General features: G+C 32.0%; 1 protein-coding gene across 1 annotated transcript in view; it reads left to right on the top strand.

Moving 5' to 3' along the window:
* Nucleotides 1-3926: 3926 nt before the first annotated feature.
* The window catches only part of LOC141448209 (O-acyltransferase like protein), an 89180-nt gene continuing 85225 nt past the window's right edge, over nucleotides 3927-7881 (top strand). Inside the window, exon 1 of the mRNA XM_074116413.1 lies at nucleotides 3927-4536. Within this exon, the coding sequence (XP_073972514.1) occupies nucleotides 4101-4536 (436 nt within the window). The 5' untranslated portion in view covers nucleotides 3927-4100. The remainder of the gene's footprint in view (nucleotides 4537-7881) is intronic.

Raw genomic sequence — 7881 nt, 5'->3', positions numbered from 1 at the left:
TTCAAACATAGACTCAAGCCGGGCAATTGAATTTCAATTTTCATTTTTGTGCTTAAAAACACCTTCACGAATTTTTTGGATGAATAAATAAATAAAATTGTAGACTGCGTTATTGAAATGTTTAGTATTTTTTTTTTTTTTTTTACGGTTTGGTATTTTTACTGAAGTGATTTTCGATGTTATCATGATTTACTTTTTCCCTGAAAATTTAAGATTTCTATCAAATAATACATTCGAATGGTTCTTCTCTTCATAAAGTGGAATGAAAAATAATTGTACTCTATAGTTAGTACATAAACCAGCGAAGAGAGCAATGATTTTAAATAGGAGTTTTATGCACTGCTTCGCAGGAAATAAACCCAAGTCTCCTCTACTTTTTCTCCCACATTTATAATCTTGCATAACAAAAATATTACATCTCACACTAAAATTATTAGATTGTTGTTTAGTAAATATTAAAATTCTCCAACATTGTCTTTTGTAAACTCATTCTCCATACTAGTCGGATAGGATAAATTTCAGACGGGGATTAGGAATTTGTCCACAATAGACAAAATATACTTTCTCTGAGTAGTACTGGAAAACATAAAAAAATTAAGTGAAGATTAAAATCTTATCTTTAGATTATTATAATTACTTAATAATTATAAGAAGCAAAAGAAATTAGTTCCCAAATTAGTTAGTAGGGTGCAGCACCATATTGAAATCTGCAGGAAATAGTTAAATAAACTACATTGAGTTTTGCTTTTTTAGATGTACGAAGTTCACAAGTGGGCAATGTTTATTGTTTGACTATGGTAATAAACTGCATTACAATTGTTCGACATTACAGAAATATTTTTTAAATCCATAATCCTGTAACTTCAATGAATATAAATAAAATAAATGGAAGGGGTCAGAAGAATAGAAACACGCACCGTTTAATGTCCGAAAATGGATAGTGTAGGAGAGAACCATTTCCGAATGCCGGATGTGCACTGAAAAATTCCGAGCTTCTACGACTTCAGTTGTGGGTACGCTTTAATTTTTTTTAAAAAAAAGAGCCTAAGGCTGGAAACATAGTGGAGCGGCGAGCAAAGCGGCGCTGATAGCGAAGAGCGAAGCGGCGAAATCAAACACAAGTAAACATATGGGACCGCGCATAGTGCCGAGCAAAGCGAAGATAGAGCAACTCTATCTATTTCTAGTTTTTGTTTTTGCCGCTTTGCTCTTCGCTATCATCGCCGCTTTGCCCGCCGCTCCACTATGTTTCCAGCCTAAGAGGGCTGCTAAGAACGTTACATCAAATAAATTAATGAAATTTAAGGAAAAATGCGTTTATTTAACACATGACTTTTGAAGCATCTGTCAACTTTTCCTATTATTTAGTTATGTGTGAATTAAGTGTATTGCCTATAATTAAATATTTGAACATTGAAGAAGTAATTTCAGCAGTAACATTACTTAAATTAATTATTTCTTATTTCTTATCGTTGCTATTTCTTTTGACATGGAAAATTATAAAAAGAAATAAGTTATTAATAGATCCTGAAGATTGCTTTAAGCAGGTCCAGATTTCTTGGTTGGTTCATGTGGAAAATGTGTCTAGATCCATTCATTGTGCAATATATACAGAAAGGAAGACTTGGTGTTCTGTTAAGTTGGTGGCTAATTTTATAGGTTGTTTTCATCAATTAAGTGCTGGTCATTTTCCAGATGATATGAATTTTAAATTTATAGAAAAAGGTTGGATAGACTTCTATATTACCACCACAAGAAAACATTATGCATCAAAGAAAAAAGAACAGTTAGACAAATTATTGATTGTATTGTTGAATGGAGAAGATAAATTTCTAAACGATTCAAACATAAATACGGTTTATCCTATACAAGGTTTAGTATGTATTGCTTGGTTAAACCTAACCGACAAAACGAGAATAAGTACTGAACAAAAATATCTATTATTAAATAATCTCAGTCTAGAACGCTTACATACCTTGTATAATAAAACAGCTTGTTTAAAATGTATTATTGGACAAGAAGATTATGTACTTCTTCCTAAAGAGTATATAAATTCAAGTTGCCAGCATAAATGTCATATTTCTAGGAAGTATTTAAATTATTCCTGGTTTAAGGTGTTAACACCTGTTCATAATTTTAGCCTGAATACTGACAATGTAGATTCATTTCAATACTATAGTAAAGTAGATGAGAAACCAAGGCCAAGAGATTATAATAATAATTATATTTTGTAGCCGAATTTCAATAAATTTTATAGCAATCATATTAACGCAACATTTATCTGTAAATTAACTATAAAATAAGACGCACAAAGACAATACGATGTGTTTCTATTGACTGGGCTCCAGCTAAAGTAAGTGGGATTTAAGTAGACGGCTATGACTGTATTTATTCCTCAGAGTGGCCAAAATCTATGAGACTATTTCCAAAATGTTCCTGCAAATCGATAAAAATTACTACTATTACAATTTATAATAATAATGTTTTGCTATTGGGTAATATAGACTTAAAACTAAGAAATAAGAATTAATAGATCAAAACAAAAATGATGCTATAAAAATTTAAAAACTAAACAATAAGAATAATAGTTGTACAATTCCAGGGAAGGGATTAGCTATGAGGTTAGCATGCTGGACTTCCACGCAGAGGTCCCGGGTTCGAATCCAGCAGCTGACCCTTAGATTTTCTCTTTCTAGGAGCTTCTTACAGCTCACTGTCCGGTGATGGACAGTGTTATCTGTAACGAGAGAACACTGCCTGAAGGCCGGCAGTGCACTGGAAAAAGCTCCGGGCGCTAATAACCTCAGATGTTGATGCGCAAAAAAAAAATGTACAAAATTTAAAATGAATCAAATTAAATAAGGTATGATAAAAAAATTATTTAATATCATAAAAAAAAAAATTCCAGGAGTTTTTAGTTGGTACCAATACTAACTACCAAACAAAGAGAGCAAAATCAAGAAGTCTTAGCGATCAAAAGAAATGAGAAAGTCACTCAAAGAGAAGACTTAAAGCAATCGGAATCCAAGATAATGTCCGCGAAATGTTTTGCCAGAATCGGACGAAGTACAAGGAAATGTTCAATTCCTTCCTAGCGTTGAGGTCATATAATAGTTGTACAATCCCAGGGAAGGGATTAGCTATGAGGTTAGCATGCTGGACTTCCACGCGGAGGTCCCGGGTTCGAATCCAGCAGCTGACCCTTAGATTTCCTCATCATTCTTCACCCAGGGCGTGAAATTCAGATTGAGTATTCACCTCTCATCATAAATAACCATCTCACATCTCTTAAACATAAAATCTACAGAATCCAATCCTTTTAATCGAAATCGCTCCGTCGAATCGCAAATGCTCTTACACTACCTTGCCCCGAAATCTCTTTGTTCCCAATGTTTCTGAATCCGCAAGATTATGCTTTGCCAAGTGCCACGCCTCAGTTGCTCACATCCTAATCACTGGCTTCCCAACTTATCGCAATGCCAAGAAATCCTCTTAGTCGGTTGAAGCGCCGAACGCTACGTAATCCTCTTAATGAAGTAATTGTCAATACATAATGGCGAATGCTCTTCTTTGGGAGTCTCCCTCATGCTACTCACATATCAAATACTCATGTACTTTGTTTTAGAAAATCAACTTAATTAAACATTAAAAAAGAAGTGTTGCAGTCCATTATGAATTAGTAAACTTTTCAATTGAAATTTCTGAAAAATATCAATTAAAAGTGAATGAGAGTAATTTCGTATTTGGAGACAGCTGTCAGATCTTTTAAAGTTCAGATTGAGAAAATAATTTGTTTCACTTAGCTGTCACTTTCGTACAACACTGTGAAATAAAATTGTATTACAGTTAGTGGAAAGAAAACAGTGATGGGGTGAAAGGTATATGCTGCACGTCCACAAGGAGTCTTAAATGGCCCCCCACTTCTCGTTCTTACTTCCACCTAGCCGACGCGACTGACTTGGTGTTTAACAACTAGCTGTACCTGTAGTATTTGGTTTATTCATTCTATAGAAACGTTTCATACTGACAACTGGACGAACCAAAGTACCAAGGATCTTTAGACAAGTGATTCTACAAGGAAAATAAAATTTTATACAAATATGGTGCCGAAAAAATCGTGGACTATTAGCCAATATATATTCAAATGTTTACCGGTATTATCTTTAATTATTATTGCCCTGGCAAACGGTAGTGATATTGAACGTAATACTGGTCCATTTAACAGTCCAAGAGCTGAGGGTCCAAGACGTTTAAACGTAAAATCTACTAATTCAAACGGTAGTTATTCGAATGTGTTAAGAATTTCTAGAACTAGACAAACTGATAATGGACAGTTATTGATTAATACGCCAAGTGGTGAAGGAACAGTCAGTTCAGGAAATGGTGATTTAGCTGGGCTTTTAGATTTGTACAATCCACACCGATTGGCAACTAAATGGAATTCAACTGAAGAATCAGCAAGTAATAGTACATGCTTCCAACACATGACGGTATTCTTGAGTCAACTTACTCAGGGGCAGTTATGGGCTTTGCAAAGTAAGTTCTTTTTATTTTATTGTACTTTTATTTAATTTAAGATAATAAAATAATCAAAATTAACTTTAAATACAGCACCAAAGCTACTTATTTTTGAACAATTTATATTTCATAATCAAATCACGCTTAAATTTCTATAGAAAAGTATTAAGGCGATACAATACTCGAAATTGGGACAGTTAAAACGCTATTGATATCAATCATTTTTATCACAACCACAAATAAAATTTTATGAATTTCCCTTTCTGAGTGGATCTAACAATGTAGTCTTTTATTGCAGATTGGCTCCCATTTTCTTGAACGATATAGTTGATAAGATTGAAGGAAGTTTTCAGGTTGCTGATGTTAATGTTTGATAATGCACACAAACGATTCATTCATGTTGGAAAGAAGCAGAACATTTTTTAAAAAATGTGATAGAATAGCTTCTTACTGCGTATCAAATTTTCAATTAAAAAAAGTTTTATTTTGTTAAAATAAGATAGTCTTTAGAACCCATTAGTAAAAATCATCACAAAAACTGTTCCCCGCTCTTCAAATTTAATTATTTTCTTTGTTTTACTGCAAAAACTACATTTTATCGATAGTTTAAAGTCGAAATCTCTACATAAACTGATTAATCTACTTATGTTATATGAAAGTCCGAAACCAGTCAGGGATACAAAAATCACACGTGCTTCGATGGATAAAATTAGCGATATCTTGGAGTATGTGTGTCTCCTCAGTTATGGTCTGGCGCTACTTTTAAAGTTAAATGCGCTAAAACAAGAATTATTATGTAATATATCTTAAAGAAAAATGAAATCTCACAGACTATCAAATTCGAAATCTGTAATTCGGTTTTCACTTCAGTGATGGACTTTGTTACGGAAGACTGGAGATGCTGTATTAGTTTATTCAATTTGAAAAATATAACTGCAAGAAAAAAAATAATAATAGAAGAATAATCAAACATTGTTTAACGACCAAAAACTCCTTTTTGAACGTGACTATTGATTAATAATATTGAAGGTTTATTTTCAATTGATACTACTAAAACCTAAATTGTTCCGTTTTACCTTTTCCTAACAACTCATAAATTTACAGTTAACGGCTACAATGAATGTTTGTATAAAATTCCAGAACTTTACTTCTCAAAGTAAGAGGTTTTATACCGTTAATTTCAATTTGCTAGTGTTATCATATCCACATAATTAACCAAAAACTGCCTCTTAACACCAATTTACTTTTTACTTTCGTTTACTTGAATGAGGCGTCCAAATTTAAACTTTGTTACAATCAATTTAGTACAAACACAAACTTAGGTAGCTAATGTTATACTACATGTCTTTTATAAAATTGGATTTTATTGAAAGATGAGAAGGAGCGGCGTTAAAGTTACCTCTATACTAGTGATATTAAAATGAATTCTTCATCTGTATTGTAAAGTGTATTATTTCTTACTATTGCTAAACAATTTTAAATAGTTTTAAATTTCTGCTTTTCTTTTGGAAATCGACTTACTGGAAGCATTTCTTACTAAATAATCTTTCAGATTTTAACGAATTCGTTCTTTCTTCTTAACTAAACGTGATATTACAAAACAACTAATCGTTTAGTGAAACTTTTAACTTTAATGGTTAATTTTAATTATAGTTTAGTCATTTAAGAAAAAAGAAAAGCATATGAACGTTTTAAATCGGATTTATATTCCTACACTTACATAAATGACATATTATGTACACTAGCCGACCAGTTTTATTACATTATTGTCTGTTACTTGAAACCTAAACTAATCCTTTTATTTATTATTAATTAATTTAGTCGCTAGATTAAGGTTAACTGATAATTACTATCGGAATAATTTTGCACTTAATAAGAAATCTCTATTTAAATTAAGTATATTTTATTTTATAAATAAACCCTTTTATAAATAATATAGTATGTGGGCGGCGCCATCTACAAAGCTAGTTAAGATTAGGGTAGAGCTTAAGGGAAGGAGGTAGACAAGGTGAAACATTTGCACTGATTAGGAAATAATTGATATTAAATTGAAAAAGTAAAGAAGAACGTTTTTAGGATCATTGCAAATGTTTGACTATTAATCGTAGTGCGCATAAAACGCCGTCTAAAAACTTCAAGTTGTGAATGTGGTGAGAAATACTTTCTGCTACTGTCATCCTTACAGTAATATAAATAACGTAACGAATTGTCTTAAAACTAAAACGTTTATCACTTAAAAGCATTTGATGGTGACTGTACTTATTTAGATTAGATTGCACGATAGGACGGTTTCCATTTAGTTATGAAGGATCGAAAGCAATGAAGCCCAACATTGCACGTAAAAGTTTCTGGCTAAGAATTAGTAGTGAATCTAACCATCATTAGTCTACTTCGTCTACTTCTCTTTTCAAAGTGTCCTCCTAATCGAACCCGGCACTCAGAGTTCATAACTCTAGAAAAGAATTTTTGCAGAGTAAAATTTAAAATAAAAAAAATTATAGGTTTATGTAGATGCAGTTAGTAAATTGAATGCAAAGAAAAGCAATTTTATCAGTCGTCCATTTATTTCAGAAAAATAGCGAAAACTTGAAACATGATTTTCTAAAAAATGAAATTCTAGCATTACTCTCAATGTCTCTAGATTATAGTGCAATTCAGTAAATTGTTCAGAAGGTCAAGAGGCGAAGCTTGAGATTGAGATTCATTACAAGAAATCAATTTTTCGAGCATAAGTTTTACATGATTGGACAATCTAACGGGCCATATTTTACAACTCCTCCTCTGCATTTTGATTGGTTAATCATATAAAACTAATTATTTAATAGAAAAATATAGTTAATAGGTTTTTTTTTACTAATTTCCTCGCGCAGATATTTGATAAATTATCAGATTAGGCAATAACATTTTTAAATATTTATTAAAATGTACAATATATACAAATTGATTGGTTTATAAGTAGGGGGAAAAATTATGTAGATTTGTTTGATTTTAGAGAAAAAGAAGGAAAAACACAATTTCGCTAAGATTTGGGCTACGAAAAATAAGTCTGCATGTTGTTATACTAATATGGCGGAAGGCATTTTAATCAAAACTGGTTTCCTAAACATTATTGCATATACAAGCAATTGAATAGGTGATTGGAAGTTCAATGCTGGTTAATATCTGAGCAATAATGCTCAATTTGGATAGTAACTATGTAGGGAAACATCTAAACATCTAAGCACGAAAGACCTTGAACCTGATCGATCTCAAGACACAAAGAGATCAATGGGGATAACTATTTCCTTCTCATGAACGCAATGATGGTCTGGTATGAAAAGCACTGTGTAGAGATCTTTTTGTGAAACCACAATACCCAGTAAA

Source organism: Rhodnius prolixus, unplaced genomic scaffold, assembly GCF_049639745.1.
Source record: "Rhodnius prolixus isolate KJV_2025 unplaced genomic scaffold, Rpr scaffold_1, whole genome shotgun sequence".
Lineage (NCBI taxonomy): Eukaryota > Metazoa > Arthropoda > Insecta > Hemiptera > Reduviidae > Rhodnius > Rhodnius prolixus.
Note: the sequence above shows the minus strand (reverse complement) of the source record. Positions and strands in the feature narration are given on the sequence as shown.